This window comes from Dama dama, chromosome 1, assembly GCF_033118175.1.
Source record: "Dama dama isolate Ldn47 chromosome 1, ASM3311817v1, whole genome shotgun sequence".
Taxonomy (NCBI): Eukaryota; Metazoa; Chordata; class Mammalia; order Artiodactyla; family Cervidae; genus Dama; species Dama dama.
This window is the reverse complement of record NC_083681.1, coordinates 76,548,176-76,570,595: the sequence shown is the minus strand read 5'-3', so window position 1 is coordinate 76,570,595 and position 22,420 is coordinate 76,548,176. Positions and strand designations below refer to the sequence as shown.

General features: G+C 38.5%; 1 protein-coding gene and 2 pseudogenes across 1 annotated transcript; 1 reads left to right on the top strand and 2 right to left on the bottom strand.

Moving 5' to 3' along the window:
• The first annotated feature begins 1,902 nt into the window (after positions 1–1,902).
• LOC133055467 (olfactory receptor 4C6-like) lies at positions 1,903–2,833 on the top strand (annotated as a pseudogene).
• A 5,194-nt stretch (positions 2,834–8,027) lies between these two features.
• On the bottom strand, positions 8,028–8,942 carry LOC133055451 (olfactory receptor 4C11-like). Its single transcript, XM_061140682.1, has one exon. The coding sequence runs from the start codon at positions 8,940–8,942 to the stop codon at positions 8,028–8,030; it is 915 nt and encodes a 304-aa protein (XP_060996665.1).
• Positions 8,943–18,651: 9,709 nt separating this feature from the next.
• Positions 18,652–19,565, bottom strand: LOC133055435 (olfactory receptor 4C11-like; annotated as a pseudogene).
• Positions 19,566–22,420: the final 2,855 nt, after the last annotated feature.

Sequence of the window (22,420 nt, the reverse complement as noted above, 5' to 3'; positions counted from 1 at the left end):
TCGTGTCCGACTCTTTGTGACCCCATGAATCACAGCACGCCAGGCCTCCCTGTCCATCACCAACTCCCGGAGTTCACTCAAACTCATGCCCATCGAGTCGGTGATGCCATCCAACTATCTCATCCTCTGTTGTCCCCTTCTCCTCCTGCCCCCAATCCCTCCCAGCATCAGGATCTTTTCCAATGAGTCAAGTCTTCCCATGAGGTGGCCAAAGTACTGGAGTTTCAGCTTCAGCATCAGTCCTTCCAGTGAACACCCAGGACTGATCTCCTTTAGGATGGACTGGTTGGATGACCTTGCAGTCCAAGGGACTCTCAAGAGTCTTCTCCAACACCACAGTTCGTCACTCAGCTTTCTTCACAGTCTAACTCTCACATCCATACATGACCACTGTAAAAACCATAGCCTTGACCAGATGGACCATTGCTGGCAAAGTAATGTCTCTGCTTTTCAATATGCTATCTAGGTTGGTCATAACTTTCCTTCCAAGGAGTAAGCATCTTTTAATTTCATGGCTGCAGTCACCATCCGCAGTCATTTTGGAGCCCCAAAAACTGAAGTCTGACATTGTTTCCACTGTCTCCCCATCTATTTCCCATGAGGTGATGGGACCAGATGCCGTGATCTTAGTTTTCTGAATGTTGAGCTTTAAGCCAACATTTTCACTCTCCTCTTTCAATTTCATCAAGAGGTTTTCCAGTTCCTCTTCACTCTCTGCCATAAGGGTGGTGTCATCTGCATATCTGAGGTTATTGATCATTCTCCCAGCAATCTTGATCCCAGCTTGTGCTTCTTCCAGCCCAGTGTTTCTCATGATGTACTCTGCATGTAAGTTAAATGGGCAGGGTGACAATATATAGCCTTGATGTACTCCTTTTCCTATTTGGAACCAGTCTGTTGTTCCATGTCCAGTTCTAACTATTGCTTCCTGAGCTGCATACATGTTTCTCAAGAGGCAGGTGAAATGGTCTGGTATTCCCATCTCTTTCAGAATTTTCCACAGTTTATTGTGATCCACACAGTCGAAGGCTTTCGTGTAGTCAGTAAAGCAGAAATAGATGTTTTTCTGGAACTCCCTTGCTTTTTCGATGATCCAGCGGGTATTGGCAATTTGATCTCTGGTTCCTCTGCCTTTTCTAAAACCAGCTTGAACATCTGGAAGTTCTTGGTTCACGTATTGCTGAAGCCTGGCTTGGAGAATTTTGAGCATTACTTTACTAGTGTGTGAGATGAGTGCAATTGTGCAGTAGTTTGAGCATTCTTTTGGATTGCCTTTCTTAGGGATTGGAATGAAAACTGACCTTTTCCAGTCCTGTGGCCACTGCTGAGTTTTCCAAATTTGCTGGCATATTGAGTGCAGCAGTTTCACAGCATCATCTTTCAGGATTCGAAATAGCTCAACTGGAATTCCATCACATCCACTAGCTTTGTTCATAGTGGTGCTTTCTAAGGCCCACTTGACTTCACATTCCAGATAGTCTGGTTCTAGGTGAGTGATCACACCATTGTGATTATCTGGCTCGTGAAGATCTTTTTTGTACAGTTCTTCTGTGTACTCTTGCCACCTCTTCTTTCATTATATACACTGGAGTGGATAACCATTTCCTTCTCTAGGAGATCTTCCCGACCCAGGGATTGAACCCAGGTCTCCTGCATTGTAGGCAGATGCTTTACCGTCTGAGCCACCACTGAAGTCCATTTAGTAGGTTACTAAGCGCCAAATGCTGAATAATGAATAAATGGGGGGAAAAAAAAGACACAAAAAACAAAACAATAAAAAAAACCCATAAGTTCCCTGAGATCCCAGAAATACTTGAAGTCAAATAATCACTAGTTATAAATAATGTGCTGCTTTTTCAGGTCTTCTAACTCTTAGCTGGAGCTCATATCAGCAGCTGACACATGGGAAATCAAAACAATGTGACAGAATTCATTCTCTTGGGCATTACGCGGTATCCAGAGCTGCGGAAAATACCCTCTGTCGTCTTTCTAATCATGTCTGTGTCCACCGTTTTGGGAAACCTCCTCATTGTGGTAACCATGGTTATGAGTCAGAGTCTGAGATCACCTATGTATTTTTTCCTTACCTCCTGTCCCTTTTGGATGTCACTTTCTCTTCCGTCATTGCCCCCAAGATGACTGTGGACTCCTGCTCTGAGACCACTACCATCTCCCTGGAAGGCTGCATGGCCCAGCTCTTCGCTGAGCACTTGTTTGGTGGAGTGGGCATCCTCCTCATCACCGTGATGACCTGTGACCGCTCTGTGGCCATCTGTAAGCCCCTGCACTACTTGTCCATCATGAGACCTCAGGCATGCTGCCTGTTGCTGGGAGGGGCCTGGGGGGGGGCGCGATTTATCCACACCATAGTACAGCTTCTCTTCATGTGTCAAATACCCTTCTGTGTCCCAATACAATAGATCACTTTATATGAGATTTGTTCCCCCTGTTGAAACTGGCCAGCGTGGACACCCACACCGTGGGTCTCTTAGTCATCCGCAACGGTGGGGTGATGTGTGTGGCCATCTTCCTCATCCTCTTCACCTCCTATGTGGTCACCCTCTGCTCCCTGAAGTCCTGCAACTCCAAAGGGTGGCATAAAGCCCTCTCCACCTGTGGCTCCCACCTCACTGTGGTCATCATGTTTTCTGTGCCTTGTATGTTTTTATATGTCAAGCCTGTGGCCACCTACCCCATAGACAAGGTGATGGTCGAGTCTGATTCCATCATCACACCCATGTTAAATCCCTTGATCTACACCCTGAGGAACATGGAGGTGAAAAATGCCATGAGAAAACTGTGGATAAAACTGGGGAGTTTGGTTGGCAAGTGACTGTCATGCTAAGAATATCATGTGTTTCCATTAAAGAGAACTTTGTTCTTTCAGAAATGTGGGGGAAACAAAACTATCCATTCTCCACTAACAACCAGCGAGATTTCTTAAAAATATAAATCTGATTTTGATTGATAGTGTTTGCAGTTTAAGGATTATGATATCTTTCTGCTTTCTGTTCTTCTTTAGCTTCCTATTGCCTTCATAGCTTTTTTCATTTTTCCTACTTATTTTTAAATTATAATTACATAATGTCCAAGAAAATATCTCAACAGCTTAAATCAAAATGCAAATAAATGCAATTATTTTAAAAGAAATAACATGAGAAAGGAGAATTGATGGAAAAGTTCATTCCAAGCAAAATCACCAAATTTCTTGCTATTATTTTTATTTTTAATTCATTTTCATTAACATAATTCCAATTGGATTTTGATAGTTCTATCACAAAGCTGGATAACAAACTATCAAGTACTTCGTTATCAGTAATGAGAAAATACAGCCATCTCTCAGCAGAACCACTTCTAAATAGGAATGTTTTCTGATGGCTTATTTTTTTCTGGAAGAAATGAACTTTTTAAAACTATAATTTGTTATAAAATTTAGATGTTTTTCTAGGACTCGTTCTTAGTGACTTTTGAAAGTGCAGTGTACACATTTTTAACATCTCAATGAACCATTTTATTTATTGTTTATCAATTATTTGGAATCTCCTTGCCTCATACTAGAATTTCCTGGTTAATCTTTCTACTTCCTCTAAATCTCTAATCACATCTTGAGTGCCTCACCCAACCCCTTGGTGTGCATCAGACATCCTGAGATTTGTCATTTGCCCTCAGAACTTTCCTGGCGGCTGAGTCAATAAAGCATCTGCCTACAATGCGGGAGACCTGGGTTCCATCCCTGGGTCAGGAAGATCCTCTGGAGAAGAAAGTGGCAACCCACTCCCGTACTCTTGCCTGGAAAATCCCATGGACAGAGGAGCATGGTAGGCTACAGTCCATGGGGTTACAAAGAGTCCAACACAACTGAGTGATTTCACTTCACTTCTCTTCACTTCTTAGATTCATGAAAGATTTTCCTTCTCTCTCTCTCAAAACAAGCCTTCATCCTACTGAGGTGACTACTTCTCTCCAACTTCTGGTACTAGATGAAGGGTCATTACTTTAGAGAGCCTTCCTCTGTGACTCTATTCAATGGTTCTTATACTCTCACCATTGTTCTCTATGTCAGTGTTTTCATTTTCTTAGTAACAGTGACCAAAAGCAAGTTTATTTTGTATAACTATGCTCTGACTTTTATTACATTCCATGCCGGTCTAGACTGGACATGTCTCCAGGAAGGGATTTTTTTTTTTTTTAATTTTTATTTATTTTTGACTGTGCTGGGTCTTCATTGTCTCATGGGTTTTTCTCTAGTTGCAGCAAGCAGGGGCTACTCTCTAGTTCCTATGCATGGGATTCTCATTGTGGTGACTTCTTCTGTTGTAGAGCATGGGTCGTAGAGCTTGTAGGCTTCAACAGATTCGGTTCACAGGCTCAACAGTTGTGGTACCCGGGCTTGGTTGCTCTGTGGCATGTGTGACCTTCGCAGATCAGGAACCCATGCCTCCTGCATTGGTAGGTGGATTCTTTACCGCTGAGATACTAATGAAGCCCAGAAGGGGTTTTTGTTTATCCTTCCCATGGATTCATTTTTCAATAAATATCTGTTGGATGAATATAAAACACAAGAGCTTATATTTTTCAAATAGCCAAATTCAGATGGTTGAGGCATAAAAAGAAACAAACACTAAAATTAAAAGTAACTGAAACAAAAAGGCAGAAAGTGAACATTATAATAGAGTTAATGGAAATGGCAGGATGTGATTATTTCATGGAAAGTACTTCATGTTGGACAGCCAGAAAAGGAATCTATTAGCATGCATCTTTTAAACTGATTAGAATTCTGTTGATATTACATTAGAAAAAAGTTATGAGCTATATTAATGTTTTAATACCAATGAGCTGAGTAGTTACAAAAATGACCAGAAGGAAACAGTCGTGTGAGGATTAGCGAGATAAAGATTCTAGAGAGAGAACACTCTAATTCAAGAAGTATCAGGGTGTTTTTGAGGAAATAAATGTAAAATAACAGAATGAATGGAACATAGTGATCCAGGCAGAGAGAGGCCAGGAGCAAGATCAAAAATATATGAGAGACTCAGATCATGTATGCAATGCTGATACTTCTGAGTTTCTATTCAAGCATGGGTAAATAATTTCCCCAATATATTAAATTTGAATAAACAACAAGAAAAAAGAATGAAAGTTATATTTGGATTATGTCTTGTTTACTTAAGATGACACCACCCTAATGGGAGAAGTAAAGAGGAACTAAAGAGCCTCTTGTTGAAAGTGAAAGAAAAGAGTGAAAAAGCTCTCTTAAAACTCAACATTGAAAAAAAGAAGATCATGGCATCAGGTCCCATCACTTCATGGAAAATAGATGGAGAAAAAATGGAAACAGTGACAGACTTTGTTTTCTTGGGCTCCAAAATCACTACAGTTGGTGACTACAGCCATGAAATTAAGATGCTTTTTCCTTGGAAGGAAACCTATGACAAATCTAGAGAGTGTATTAAAAATCAGAGATGTCACTTTGATGACGAAGGTCTTTGTAGTCAAAGCTATGGTTTATCTTGTAGTCATGTATGGATGTGAGAGTTGGACCTTAAAGATTGAGTGCCAAAAACTTGATGCTTTTGAACTGTGGTGTGGGAGAAAACTCTTGAGCATTCCTGGGATAGCAAAGAGATCAAACCAGTCAATCCTAAAGGAAATCAGTCCTGAATATTCATTGGAAGGACTGATGCTGAAGCTGAAGCTCCAATACTTTGACCACCTGATGCAAGAAGCTGACTCACAGGAAAGGCCTTGATGCTGGGAAAAAACTGAGGGCAGGACGAGAAGGGGGTGACTCAGCTGGTAAGGAATCTGCCTGCAATTCAGGAGACCCCAGTTCAGTCCCTGGGTTGGGAAGATCCCCTGGAGAAGGGATAAGCTACCCACTCCAGTATTCTTGGGCTTCCCTAGGGGCTCAGCTGGTAAAGAATCAGCCTGCAGTGCAGGAGTCCTGGCTTCAATCCTTAGGTTGGGGGTGTCCCCTGGAGGAGGGCATGGCAGCCCTCTCCAGTATTCTTGCTTAGAAAATACCCATGGACCGAGGAGCCTGGAGTCCATGCAAAGAGTCAGACATGACTGAACAACTAAGCATAACACAGCATAGGATCAAATGGAAATGCTTTAAAAGCAGAACTTCAGACATAAAAGCAGAAAAATGGGGGGTGTTTATTTGGAGGGAGTGTATAGCAAGTTTACAATTTGTGAATATGGTATTAAAGGCTCTGACAGATGTCATTTTTTTCATTTATTTTTATTAGTTGGAGGCTAATTACTTTACAATATTGTAGTGGTTTTTGTCACACATTGAGATGAGTCAGCCATGGAGTTACATGTATTCCTCCTCCTGATCCCCCCTCCCACCTCCCTCTCCACCTGATTCCTCTGGGTCTTCCCAGTGCACCAGGCCTGAGCACTTGTCTCGTGCATCCAGCCTGGGCTGGTGATCTGTTTCACCCTAGATAATATACATGTTTCGATGCTGTTCTCTCGAAACATCCCACCCTCGCCTTCTCCCACAGAGTCCGAAAGTCTGTTCTGTGCATCTGTGTCTCTTTTCCTGTTTTGCATACAGGGTTAGCGTTACCGTCTTTCATGGTACGTATACACAAGATGTCGTTTTTGTTCTTAGATGTTTTTTTTCCTGTCACTACTTTTTATATTAGAGCTATTTGGGATCTTAGGTGCAACATACTAACATTTTGTCTTCATTTGACAGAAATGCTTCCCTTAAAGCAATACTTAAGTACTTGAGTATTAAATGATACTTAAATATCACAAAATAATACTCTTGGTGCCAATTTGAATTAGAATTATAAGCTCAGGTTCTAAAATAGCATGACAGTACTTAATCATGAGATTATATAGTGGTTGTGGTAGTGGGAGTGGTGAGTGAACATTATTTATATATTAAGCTATCTTCAAATACACAGTTTTTCAATAATCATATATAAAATAAAAGATCCAATTTTGAGAAGTGCTAAGCTTTCAACTTCAGGTTCTTCCCAGAATCCTGAAACTTGAAGTTTCAGATGTTTTGGGGAAGCAAAAGAACAAAAATGCTTCTTTCTTGTACACAAATGAATATAACAAAGAAAACTTAATGGTATGGGAAGAGCCTGAAACTTCATTATTTCCTGCAAATGTTCATATTCCCAAAAGTGATTCTCAAAGTATAAGGAAGATGAAGCGCCTTCTCTCCTACTTGGATAAAACGACCACTTCCTTTCACTTGTCCTCTTTATAAAGCACCTTTTCTGTCCTCCCTCCTGCCCTTTACCCTCCCTTCTGCACATTCATGCTGCCAAACTCTTATTTCCTCTTCCCTCTCCTTTATGAAGAGCAATGTGAAAACTCTGAAGGGCAATTGATTGACTGGCTGTTCTGTCTTATTAAGCCAAATATAAGACCCTTCATCTTCTTAACTATTCATGATATTTTAAGAGGTTTTTCAGGGACAGTCTAGGTTTTCACTGATAGTTCCAGCTTTTATAGGAGTTTGAGGGTCATCAGTGTAGATACACTAGTGAGGTGGATTCAGGCACTGATTTCCAGAGTAGCATTTTCTCAGAGAATCTTCTCTAACCGTTAGGTTGTCAAGACAGAAACTGTGATTCTGTAGAGTTCCAGTCCCCTATGGATAAGCTCTTATGACCACCTTCATAAGAACTAAAATAAAATTTAGAAAAAGAATCAATGTGCACACATACACACACACACACATACACACACATTCTGTCAGTCCTCTTCTCTCTGAAGAAATATTTGTGCAAGAAACTAAATTATCATGTGAATATTGCCTGATGTGGATAGAATTAAAGTAAGAGTCATCAGAGGTTGTTCAAAATTGTTATGGGTTTTAGTTTCTAATGCAAGCCTCTCAGAATAAGGATACTGTGTATCTCTGTCTTTATATCCTTGTATTTCTCTACTCTTGCTTCTGACAAAAATATGCTATCTCTTCTGTCCATAAAGCAGAACTAAATCTTTAAGGAAATATACACAAGGATTCCTCTATATACACTTATCAAGTGAAGTCATGCTTTGCTACACCATAACATTTTCATGGCATTTTTCACTTCTTCATTCCGTAGTGTATAGATCAGCGGATTAAGTAAGGGTGTCCCAATTGTATAAAACACTGCCACCATCTTGTCTATTGGAAATGTGGTTGGTGGGCGTGTGTATATGAATATACATGGGCCAAAAAATATGACAACCACAATGAAGTGGGAGGTGCATGTAGAAAGGGCTTTTCTCCTTCCTTCTGCGCTGTGGTTTCTCAGCGAGTGTAAGATGACAACATAGGAGATAAACAGGATTATGAAACTCACCATACATATGGCCCCACTGTTAAAAACAGCAAGCAAATTTATCACAGAAATGTCCATGCAGGCAAGTTTCAACAAGGGCTGCAAATCACAGAAATAGTGGTCAATCACATTGGGGCCACAGAAGGGCAACCTCAAAACCAGGAAAATCTGTGCTGATGAGTGAATACAAGACCCCACCCAGGCTAGAATCACCAGTACACCACAGAGGTGCCGGCTCCTGATGGTTGTATATCGCAAGGGTTTGCAGATTGCTATGTAGCAATCAAAGGCCATGAGGATGAGCACAAAGATCTCCATGCATCCAAAGAAATGGGCTGCAAAGACCTGGGTCATGCACTCATTGTAGGAAATGGCTTTCTCCTGAGAAAGGACATCCACAATTAATCTGGTGGCTGTGGTTGTAGAGAAGCAGGCATCAGCAAAGGACAGATAGAATAGGAAGAAATACATGGGACTCCCAAGTGTCCTGCTTGTCTTAATAGTCACCACAATAAGAAAGTCCCCCAACAGTGTTGCAAGGTATAAGATCAAGAAGACTCCAAATATCACTTTCTGCTTTTCCACATCCTGTGTCAAGCCAAAGAGAATGAATTCAGTCACACTCTTATTCACTGACATGGTAATGACTGTAGACAAGATCTAGGTGACAAAGGTTTAATCTGCAGAAAGAAGAAAAGAACAGACATCTCGGGAAGATAAGTGGACTGAATTCTGAAGTCCTAGTTTCTGCTGCATGCTCTGTTTGTTCCAAATGCCTTTAATCCGATAGGAATCTCTGGAAATCTGCACATGTTCTAATCTCTCCCAGATCTATCTATGATTCAGAAGTTAGCAGCCTTGGATGAAAGTTTTTGCATTTTGAGAATACAGAATGAATGGCCTTTAAAATTTTTTATTCCAACCAAGATCATGAACTCCAGAACTAGTACTCTCCTTGGACAAATGACTTCAGCACTTTGAAATTTAACCTTCAGACAAGAAATGGGGTGCAAATACTTGCCATATCTTATTCTGAGTTTTCCTGAAAATTTAAAGCCGGTTTTGTATCCACAAAGACATCAATATACACAGGTATATTCCAGGCATTATATATCTTTTCTATGTTCTTTAAAATCTAAATAGCACTATTTCAATATTAAGTGCTAACACTATTAGAGGCCCTGCTGAAGAAACCATTCTTAGTTTGGTTCATTTTTGTGTCTATTATACCTGACTCTATTGGAGTCTTGGTTGAAGTATGCTTTGACAATTTTTACCTATGCTTCTTGTGTTCAAGATGTCAGCTTCACTGATGGTCATAATACAACAAATGCGTGGATAATACACTAAGATTTCTATAATTTGGGAAACTATTATTTACCCTCTCAACTATACTCCTGAACTTACCCCATTAAAGTACTAAGCCTTTCTGCCTATGGATTTGACTTGTAAAATTTCCAATATGTGTATAATCTAACATATGATCTTACTTACACAAGTCTCTCTTTACTCTAAATTTTCCAGAGTATTTTGCTAAAAATATTGTTTGAAAAAAATCCTGTGATTCCAATATACAGTAATACAATTTTTCTATTTCAGATATTTGTTAGTATCATATATAGTTTGAATGAAGTCATCATTGTAGTTTCTGACTTTCACTTAGAATTATTATAACAATTTTCACTTTAATATGTGAAATTTCACAATAATTTATGTAGTTTAATTATTGACTTAATGATATAATGGTATATAAAGCTTTAGAATATTGCAGAAAAATCAATGCACATGCAAGCAAAGAAAACTTATTGTATTATTTCACTTGGTTAGCAAAAATATCTTTTTATTACATGTATATTAAATTATATTACAAGCCACATTTTATTTTTTACCACATCTTTATGAAAACATATGGTCCTGAGTATCTTCTATCTTTTGTTGTCTTATATTTTGTAATTTTGGTATTTTATTTACAATCAATATTAATCAAGCAAAATGATGTTTCTTAGTAAAGAATACAGTTGATGGAGTCAGTTTGTCTGGGTTCAAGTCCCAGATTCATTATTTACTATTTGTTAGTAAACTAGTTATTAGTTTACTAGAGGTAATTATGGTTACTATGCAGTTAAAATGAAGAAGGATGTGGCTCATAGTAAGCGAGAACTCTGTAAGTCTCAGTCTCTGCTACTTACTAGTTTACTAGAGGTAATTACAGTTACTATGCAGTTAAAATGAAGAAGGATGTGGCTCATAGTAAGCGAGAACTATGTAAGTCTCAGTCTCTGCTACTTACTAGTTTACTAGACATAATTATGGTTACTGTGCAGTTAAAATGAAGAAGGATGTGGCTCATAGTAAGCGAGAACTACGTAAGTCTCAGTCTCTGCTACTTGCACTTTTATGACTTTGCTTCTTTTCTTCTTCTGTGACCTTGTTCTTTTTTATAAAATACAAGCTGTCAATTTTCCCATTTTAATGTAGTCTATATTTTGAAAAAACTTTAAAATAGTAATACAGTATCCACTCACCTTCCATAATTCCATAATTATCTTTCACTTTAAATACTGAATTGAAATTGTTTGGAGTTATTGTGAGGAATGTGGAAAACATCCTCCCTGTTCCTAAAAGTTTAATATGAGTTTTAAGGTACTTGGAGATAAGATCACTAATTATGTAAGTCATCATACGATTGGTGTTATAAGAGTAGAAACCATCTGCAGAGAGAAAAGTACAAATTCCTAAAGAGTACATTGGTCAGTGAAAAATTCAGAATTTTTTAAAGAGATGAACTTAACTGAAGAAAGTCAGGTTTTAAATCAGGTCTGAGAGGTGAGTTAGCATAGAATCTGAGGCCACACTGCCTAGATTCACACTCAACCTGCTGCCTATGAGGGTGTAATATTTAACAAATTCCTTGATTCTATGCATTTCATTTTCTCCAGCTGTGAAAATATGTGATAAAGCAATCTACCTTTCAAGATTGCTATGAAGGTTGGATAATTCAGGATGTGCAAAACATATGGAAGATGCAGGTATGTGGTACCTTCAAGTGCAGTGGTTACTTCCATTATGATTATGAGTGTTAGCTTTCCAAGAGGGATTTTTCATTTTTCAAAGATACCAATTCCAAATTTTTATTTACCTATAAAACAACTGCACAACTGTTTTAAACATTAAGTTCCCTTTCTAAGTAGCTGAAATCATAACAGCACTGTGTATCACACCAGTTTTCTCATGGTGACCAGAAGTTAGGAATGATGCTTTCAGAAATTATAATATGTACTTAAATATAAATAAACAAAAGTACACAACACATTCAGTAATATGGGCCCCTGATAAGAGAAAAGTAGAAGGAACATAGGCCCTTGGATGTGAAAAAGTCTAGAATCCAGAGATAGAATTCAGAGGAGTGAGGGCTTTGGAAGGAGAGAGGAAAGCAATATTTTAATGGACATGATACTGCTGCTGCTAAGTCACTTCAGTCGTTCAGTCATGTCCAGCTCTGTGCGACCCCATAGATGGCAGCCCACCAGGCTCCCCCGTCCCTGGGATTCTCCAGGCAAGAACACTGGAGTGGGCTGCTGCTCCCTTCTCCAATACTTGAAAGTGAAAAGTGAAAGTGAAGTCGCTCAGTTGTGTTCAACTTTTCATGACCTCATGAACTGTAACCTACCAGGTTCCTCCGTCCATGGGATTTTCCAGGCAAGAGTACTGGAGTGCGTTGCCATTGCCTTCTCCAAATGGACATGATAAGGCAAATGCTTTATCAAGCAAATAAAAAGAAAATAAAACCAAAACTTCTAGTTTAGTTGGATTATTCTGATGCTGGGAAATACTGAAGGCAAAAAGAGAAGATGTGGAAGAGAACAAGATGGTTAGATAGCATCACCGACTTAATGGACATGAATTTGAACAAAGTCCAGGAGGTCATGGAGGGAAGAGAAGCCTGATATGCTGAAGTCCATGGAGTGGCAAAGAGTCAGACATGACATAGCGCCTGAACAACAGCAAAGTCATAGTAGAAAAGCTTCGAAAACTAGGTTTTCTACCTAGCCAAAGGCCATGAAAGCAAGAGTGTATTGTTTGAGTATGTTTTTTTAGGAATATATAAAAAGTAGAGGCTTAAAAAGATGTGAACAGCTTTTATTATGATTTATTCATTACCTAAGAACAGAAATAACTAAGTTGTTTAACAAAATTGTCATTAAAAAAAAAAATCCAATTGGAGTTTAAGCTCATCTGCAATGAAATGTCTACCTTCTTGAAGATATGCAGCTTCCAGGGGAGATATGTCTTTCTATTCCCTACACTAAGAAACTAAGTGAGAGGCATACAAGTTGATCCACTGTGGTCCCAGTGAAATGAAGTCTGGACCCTCAGTGACCCCAGATATGATTGGTTGGTGACTTTGGATTTCTTACTTCCTTCCCTGGAGAAGGGAATAGCTACCCACTCCAGTATTCTGGCCTGGAGAATTCCATGGACTGTATAGTCCATGGGTTGCACAGAGTCGGACATGACTGAGCGACTTTCACTTGTTAGAGAGGGATCTTAAATGCTCCTTTTTGATTAGTCTCATGCAAAACAACAAAATTAAATATATATTTTTTATATTTATAGGATCATGTGCTGTCATTGTTATCATTTTAAGGCTTTATCTTTTATAGCAGTTTTAGGTTCACAATAAAATTAAGAGAAAGGTTCAGAGATTTCCCATATAGTCCCTGCCCCAACACATGTATAACCTCCACCCCATTATCGCCTATCCCACAAGAGTGGTGCGTTTGTTATACTGCTGAAGCTACACGGACACATTGCAATCACCTGAAGTCCATCATTTAGCACAGGGCTCACCCTTGGTGGTGTACATTCTATGGATTTGAATAAATGTGCAATGATGTGTATCTATTGCTATAATATTATAGAGAATATGTTCACTGCCCTAAAACATGATCATTTTTATATTTCTAAAACATGGAACATATTAAGTCTTTTCACAGAGTACTTAATTTTCACTCAATTCTAAATAAAATGTCTCACACAAAAATTTAGTGGATGAAAAGTAACACTTTGAGTGAGATCTCTCTGTGTGTTTTGATTGTAAGAACTATTAGCTCCTACATACCATAAAGTCGGGCTGATATTTCATAAACATCAGTATAACAAACGGCCGTCTAGTGGTTAAGACTCCATGCATCTGGTGCAGGAGGCACAGGTTCAGTCCCTGGTCAGGGAACTAAGATCCTGCATGCCATTAGACAAGGCCAAAGGAAAAAAGAAAGAAAAGGGAAAGTGAACATTTTAGAGACATGACACCTCATAAATGCAGTAAAGTGATTACTATGGTTTTCAAGAACAATGACTGAGATACTCACTGTGGCTCTCAGAGTCCTCTAACTCAGTGCTTCTGCTTCTGCATGCTGCAGCCCAGCCTGGCTCTGTCAAATCACGTGCTTGCTAATGGCTATCCATTTTAAAGGGCATGCTTGCGTGTGTGTGTGTGTGTGTGTGTGGACTGTATTTACTGAATTATGCAATCTTTTCAGATATGCTTTAATATTTTTTGTTCATTTGATTTTACCATCTCATAAGGCAAGTTCATGTGTTGGTTGTTTTTTTACTTTTTACTGGAGCAGAGATGTTTTACGATGTTGTATTATTTTCTGCTATATGAGAAAACCATAATTCCAAAAGATACATGCACCTCAATGTGTATTGTGGCACTTTTTACCGTAGTCAGGACACGGAAGCACTCTCCATCAACAGAGGAATGGACAAATAAGATGTGGCACATATACACAATGGAATATTACTCAGCCATAAAAGGATCAAAACTGTGCCATTTGCAGAGATGTGGATGGGCCTAGAAACTGTCATACAGAGGCACGTTCATACTATTCTATTTTGTTTACTTCAAGTTAAGCTGGGAGGCAGGATTTAGCAAAGAATAGTCAGAGAGGAACCTGGACTGGAACTGAAGCATTTGTGCTCCATGGCAATTCTTGCTAACACTCTGCTCCACACAGTTACATAAAATATCAGTCTCCAGCCATCCAGGAGGAGCCAGCATAAAGCCAGAAAATCCTAAGCAGGTAAAGAAGTAAACCTCTGACATGTTCAGTGCATGTCCTGACTAGTAAATGAGTGCAAACTTCCAGATGGGTCAAACAAAGAGATCAGCATTTTAGATGTATATCTGAAAAATAATAGTAAGGATTAAGGGATAGAGAGATTAAAAAATGGTGGGAGAAACCAGAGCAAAAGGGGAAAATTTGACTGTGGGAAAGAGCCAGAAAAATAAGAATAATCAGGGGATGAAACAGGGCAAATCTCACTAGACAAGGGTGAGCAAAGACCCATGTTAGGGATAAAAAGTAGTTTATCCCAGGGTTTCACTAGAAAGTTTATTTTTCTCTTTTCCAGTCCTCATATTGTCCCTTACTCCAATCCCAGAAAAAGAATGCAATTTGGGGCTGTAAGTAGGGGTGATGGTGTGTCCTGGACAGAAAATGTTAGTGTAATAATTAGGACAACAAGTATCACAACATCACCAGTATCAGTGCATACCCACTGCACATCATTCATCTGCGCCCTTGTCCTTCTCCTACCCCTATGCTCTGTAAATGAGAGGCATAGAATACTGTGCCTCTGCTCCCTTCAGTATCTCCCCTTTATGGATAAGAATTGGGCCTGAGCCAGTGTTGCTTTAGCAGAGACCAATGAAAGAAGAGGCTCCCTCAAATATCAGAGCCCTGTCATCTCCAAGAGAAATGTGTTTCCTGAACTTGAGGTTTCTCAGGAGACAGAACTGGGTAGAGGCAGCTGACCTAAAAGCCAGTCTTGAATGGGAGGCAAGAAAAAGGAAATTGTTCAGTTGGGCTTGAAAACTTACCTTTTCTCTTTGTGGAAATAAAAAAAAAAGGATAGAGCTATGAGCTCTTGCTCCTTCAATCCTGATTTACTATGAAGATGAATCATGCTCAGTATTTGCAACACGTACATTGTACTCCAAATAGATCCACTCTGCTTTCCATCCCAGGACCTATGGGGAGAGAAGATACTCCATAAATACCAACCCTTCCTAGAAGGCCTGAGTTAGACTCTTCAGAAGGGTCTGTAATACTGGCAGAAAGTTGCTTACTCTGCTCTTATAAATTTCTAGAATAAATAGGAAATATTCCCACTAGTCTGTGATAAAACTATCTCTAAATAGCCAGATCCAATAACCCCAAATCATTCCCTGGCAGAGCATGTAAATTAAACATTTCCTCTTCCTCCAACAGATATTTATAGGGACTTAATGAAAAGTTCTTTGCCGAGGCTTTGAAGGTAAAATGTCTTCACCCTTCCCACCCAACCCTCAAAGACTTGTTAAATGAGCTATTTAGTTCAGTTAATCCAGAATCACAGCAAACCATGAAGCTAATTAATCCCAGACAAGATTGTCAAATGGGAGATTCTGCCCAGGGAGCCCTCCTCTCCTCCTACTCTGTCCTAATGAATGGGACACATTCCATTTCAGTTGCCAAGAGCTCCACTCATGTACCCTACTCCAAGGGAGAAAACACACTTTCAAAGTCATATGGAGGTATAGACTGCAAAAAGTTACCAAAGACTCTTTTAAGTCAAATTTTTCCCAATGACAGAAGAAGCTCTGAGTGTAGGTAAAGGTTCAGATACATCTGATCTAATAGAATTCTAGCTTCATGACTTATGTTTCTGTGGCTTTAAGCAAGTTTCTTAATTTCTCCTAGTTTTGTATTTTAGAAACTGTTACTGTTAGATATATTAATTATTATATAAATCCTGATGATACCAGTGAAACATAACTAATGAAAATGAAAACTACTAATTTAAATTTCTATAAACCCTATAGCATTTTGAGATCAGTCACTAGATAAAGGGAGAAGAGAAAAATGGAAAGAAAAATGTTTTTACATACTTTTATATTTAAATGAACTTCTTAAAGCATGATTTACATATAATAGACTGCATCATTTTAAACATACAGTAATAACTTATGACAAATATATACACTCATGTAAATGCCACCACATGACAGGAGAATATTAATTTTGTTCTTCTATTCAAAGGACCAGATTACGACTTTCTGTGTGTCTTCTCTTCATAATTATGTTCTTTACTTTTCCTTCCGCTCTTTATTATTCGGTATTATAACACGGCTTCTTCTGAAGTAAGACAGGCAGTCCATTCCGTGCCACTTTCTAGCCTCTGGTGGTTTATATGTTTCTACAATTATTTATTTGTTAGCTCAACAGGTACTTGACCATTTCCACTATGCCAGGTGCTATTCTAGACACTGAAGATGTAATATTATTTTTAAGACACAGACTCCTACCATCATAACCAGCAGATAAAATGAATAAACTGTATGACAGGTTAGAGAATGATAAGTGCTAAGGAGAAAAATTAAGCAGAGATGGAGGAATAGGAGATATGGAAGGTTACTGGGTGGGTGTTGCAATTTTATTAAGTAGCTGAAAAGTCATTGAGAGGATGCATTTTAATAATAAATCAAAAGTACTGAGGGGATAAGCTATGAATATATCCAGAGGAAGAATAATTGAGAGACAGAAAACAGGCTTGCAAAGATCCTTAGAAATGATCACAGCAAGAATACCAGTTACTATCTTTAACCATAAAAAGTTGTTAACAGAAGAGAATATAATCAGATCTTCCACACTTTGATTGTCAGAGTCTGAAGGTCCATGAGTGCTGAGATTCCCAAAGAGACACGCTCATGCAGAACATCTCAAAGTGGCATCATATGAGTTCATCTGCCACAGTTTACAGTCCAGTTTTCAGATCTATAGGGAAATCAGTCATGCAGTCGCTCAGTCATGTCCGACTCTTCGTGACCCCATGGATTGCAGCACGCCAGTCTTCCTGTCCATCACCAACTCCCAGATCTTGCTCAAACTCATGTCCATTGAGCCAGTGATGCCACCCAACCATCTCATCTTTGTTGTCCCCTTCTTCTCCTGCCTTCAATCTTTCCCAGCATCAGGGTCTTTTCCAATGAGTCAGTTCTTCACATCAGGTGTCCCAAGTATTGGAGTTTCAACTATAGCAAAATAGTCTTGATTATATTTATTCTCAGAGATAGACTCAATGTCTGTTTCCTTGTGGGCTGGCTCCTACTGTTGATACTCATTAGTTAACAGTACTCAAACAAGAATGCAAATTTAGTGAGATGCATGAAAAATATGAGCTTCCCAGGTGGCACAGAATCTGCCTGCCAATGCAGGAGATGCAAGAAATGCAGGTTTCATAACTGGGTCAGGAGCATCTCCTAAATAAGGAAATGGCAACTCATTCCAATATTCTTGCCTGGAGATTCACAAGGACAGAAGACCCTGGCAGGGTACAGTCCGTGGGGTCTCAAAACAATCAGATACAACTGAGCGACTGAGCACACACACACATTATGACATTATTTCTATTTTATTTGTCAATTATTGCCTTTTGCATATGTATGATCTCATCTGTGAGATCTTAGTTTTTATAATATAACTCTAACAGCTTTATAAAATGGTCATCCATTCAGAAGTAACCAAAGATTAGGAAAGTGTCCATGAACTTAAACTACAAAAACAGATATGTATAAAAAGCTAAGAAATATGAAAGTAATAATCAACATGATGAACAAAACATATTAATGTATATACAGAGAAATTATGTATCAATACAGTGAATATCTTTGTTATAACTAGAATTGCCTGATTTGAATAGGAAGTGATACATTATTTCCCTATACATATGCAGGCAAAGAAAGAGCTAATTTTTCAGAGTATTACAAAGGGGAGACAAGCCCCAAATAGAGAGGCTTGACTAGCTGATACTTATGCTCCTTGGGGAGCATAGGTTTCCAGGAGTGATGTTATGCTATTGACTCTTGGCCAGAAAGTATATGATACAGACATAGTACTCCCAGACCTTATTTACCAACAAAATGGATGATAGAAATCAGGGGCAAATATTAAACTTGGATAAGAAAAAAAAATAATAGTGTACAAAACCAGAAGTTAAACCTACAGAAAGAACAGTATGTGGTTCACGAGCAGAAATATCAAAGCAGACAGCAGACATGAGAAATGGGCTTGTGCCCCCACAAAGATGATGGAACTTTACGTTGTCTCTCTGAGACATTGGTTAAAATAATACAGATTTTGCCGGGTGCTCATTCTGCCTATTTCCCTAAATGGCCCACTGGAACACATTTATACTGTCTACAATAGAATGAGAACATTTTCTCTTTTCCATCAGTCCAATTATACTTAAACTCTGACAGAATTAGCAGTTGGCTTCTTCTGTTCTTTGTCATCTTGAGTCAGACTTTGTTGCACCATAACTTTCTCATGGCCTGTTTGACTTCTGCATTCCTCAGAGTGTAAATCAGAGGGCTGAGTAAAGGTGTCAAAATAGTGCAAAATGCAGCCACCATCTTGTCCACTGGAAATACAGTTAGAGGGCGAGCATATATGTATATACATGGTACAAAGACTAAGACAATAACAATAACGTGGGAGCTGCATGTGGAAAGGGCTCTCCTCCTTCCTTCTGTGCTACAGTTACTCAGAGAATGTAAGATGAAAACATAGGAGATTAGCAGCATATGAAACTCACCATGCACATGGCCCTGCTGTTAAACACTGTGAGTAGGTTGATGACATAAGTATCCACACAAGCAAGTTTCAACAAAGGTTGCATATCACAGAAGTAGTGATCAATGACATTGGAGCCACAGAAGGGTAATCTCAAAACCAAGAGAACCTGTGCTGAAGAATGGATACAAGACCCCTTCCAGGCCAGTCTCACCAGTGTGCCACAGACACGCTGGCTCATGATGGTTGTGTACTGCCGGGGCTTGCAAATGGCCACATAGCGATCAAAGGACATGAGGACAAGTACCAAGATTCCCATGCACCCAAAGAAGTGAAATGCAAACATCTGGGTCATGCACTCATTGTAGGAGATGGCTTTCTTCTCAGATACAGAATCTACAATTAGCCTAGGGGCAGTGGTTGTTGAAAGACAGGCATCAGTAAAGGATAAGTAGAAAAGGAAGAAGTACATGGGGCTCTGAAGTGTCTGGCCATATCGTGCGGTCATCACAATTAGGAAGCTTGCCAACAGAGTCCCAAGGTATAGAAATAAGAAGGTAACAGATATTACTTTCTCCTTCAGTAGATCCTGTGTTAACCCAAGCAGACTGAACTCGTTCACACTGCTGTTCTCTTCCATGGTTATGGTGAATATAGCACAGACACAGCTGAAAAGTGGTTCATCTGCAAAAAAAGAGTTGGAGAAATGATGACTTGGCAATAGAAGTTTATTTGCATCCAGAATTGCAACTTTTAGAGTTCTAATTTCATCAAACGTATAATTTAGTGTTTCTCAAAGTTTTCATAGACTATACCCACTCAGGATTTTTTTTTTAATGTTGACATGCTTTAAACGTTGGCATTGATTTGAGGTCTTCTTATGGGTTGCCAAGATTTTTTTGTGGGGGAAAAAGCCCTCAAGTGATTGAGGGCACTCTGCCATGGTCTTAGAACTAGTGAATTTGCTTTATGATCTTGATAAAATCATTTTAATGTCTTGAGGCTCTTTCTTTATATGATAGAGACTCTAACAGATACATTATTAAGCATATGCATATGATACATGTATGTGCATATAACATGTATGCACATCAATTACTGATAATAACATCCTTATATAATTTAGAAATAATACATTTGGAGATTCTCTCCTGAGTGAATACATTTGTTTATTTGAACAACAGCTTGTACCCATTGTTCCTGATCTCTTCAGTATCTTTGTTGGGTTATACTTAAGAAAAAAACTTATTTTTCCATCTTTAGGTTCATTGCAGCTATAACTTTACCTTCATTGCTGGTTAGGGTACATGAGATATTTGAACAAATCATTTAGGCTAGCAACAATTTTGAAATTGCTATACTTTTGATATAAACCATTACATACATTAGATGCATGCTAATAAATTTCAAATTCTGTGGCTCCAACCTGTTATTTCACTTCCTATTTTTCTGTAACCTGTGTACTATCCTCCTTCATATCTGATTCTCCTACCACTGTCATCTAGAAGATTACATTCTTTCCATTTTTATCACTTTAATGTAAGTTTAATAATGTATTTCAGAAATTCAACATAAAAATACATCTCCTTGCTCTCCTTTACTTTTCCTTATATGCATATATCTATATAATTTCAATCATGTTATTATATTTTATGATTTTCCTGTTTTAATTTAAAAGCCTTTGCTATGTAGTTAAACTGTATTTGTAGTGTAATTATCTACTTAGCAGTTATAAACAAACAGGATGTCAGTCACTCAGTGATGCTTGACTCTTTGTGGCACCGTGGACTCCACCAGGCTCCTCTGTCCACAGTGTTCTCCAGGCAAGAATACTGGCGAGTGTTACCATTCCTTCCTCCAGGGCATCTTCCCAGCCCAGACATCAGCCCAGGCAGGCCTCCTTCATTGCAGACAGATTCTTTACCAGCTGAGCCACCAGGGGGGCCCAAAATTAACATATCAAAATCTTACAAATCTTGAAATATAAATTCTACCATTTATTCTTTGTTTTTCCAAATTTTCATCTTAATTAAAATATTTTTAATATAGCTTGTGTTTATTTTAATAGTTTCATCAAATATATGCCCAGGAGATTCATAATATAAATATCACTATTTTAAGTCAATGTCCAACTCTTATAATCACATGGACTGTAGCCCACCAGGCACCTCTGTCTATGGGATTTTCCAGGCAAGAATACTGGAATGGGTGGCCATTTCCTTCTCCAGGGGATCTTTCTGACCCAGGAATCGAGCCCACATCTCCTGCATTGCAAGCATATTCTACCACTGAGCCACCAGGGAAGCCCATAATTATTGACACTATTCTCAAATAATCTTTCAATTTGGTTGATTCAATATTTATTAGAAAATTAATTACTGTATGGATACATCTGCATAATAAAGTTTCTGGAGCTTTCAGTGTATTACAGGGTGAGAAAAGTAAGTGACCTTCAAAAATTCATACTTAACCAATCCTATGGTAGTGTTAGTCACTAGTCCTGCCAGAGTCTTTGTGACCCCATGAACCCCACCAGGTTCCTTTGTCCATGGAATACTCCAGGCAAGAATACTGGAGTGGGCTGCCACTCCCTTCTCCAGGGTATCTTTCCGACCCTTGCATTGCAGGCAGATTCTTTACCATCTGAGACACCAGCGGAGCCCATAAACCAGAAGTAAAAGTTTGTTCTTTACACATTCTGCTGGGTTTTCAGATATATATGTATGTATATACACACAAATGTATGTGTGAAATATTTTATATACAAATTAGATCATTTTCCATTGTTTCCAAAACTATAACAATATGACACAAATTATAAATAAAAACTTAACTTGAGGCACTATTATATTTGCTTAGTTAACATAATTAACATCATGAAATATATATTTTGATTAGCAATACAGTATAACATTTTTGTATATTTAATTTCTTCTATTTGTTTTGAATTTTGTATGCTTTGTCTAATTTTTTATATCTTTAAGTTTTGAGCTCTTTTTTTCAACATTATGCAATAAACTCTATCAGTTTTACACTCCTGTTTCCATTTTAGTGAATCATGCCTTTAAAATTTAATGTCAAATGAAACAAATTGTAACATGAATTTTGATGTACACTTCCTTTTTCTGATTAATCATCAATTCTTTAGTGATTCAATAACACCATCAAGTCAGTCATCAAATGTGTACTGAGAACCTACTCATCATATCTGGAGTCAATTTACAGGGCATGAAAAGATGTCCTCCACCTCCTCACAATGACATTGGAGGGATACCATTTCTCCATGTAAGATTCTTAATCATTGAAAACTACACAAAACTCTGTGATATGATCTTCCCATATCAGAAAGATCCTAGAAAATAAATTGATTTGTCGTTAAAGGTTTAAACATGGGGAATAAGTGAAATTATGGCTTTAATTGAATTAAGCTGCAATTTCCAACAAGGTTCTCTGAAAACTAAATATTCAAAAAGTTTATAAAGGGTTTCCCTAAGT

What these genes read in the sequence shown, in the direction of transcription:
- LOC133055451 (XM_061140682.1), bottom strand. Translation starts at nt 8,942, where the DNA reads ATGTCAGTGAATAAGAGTGTGACTGAATTCATTCTCTTTGGCTTGACA.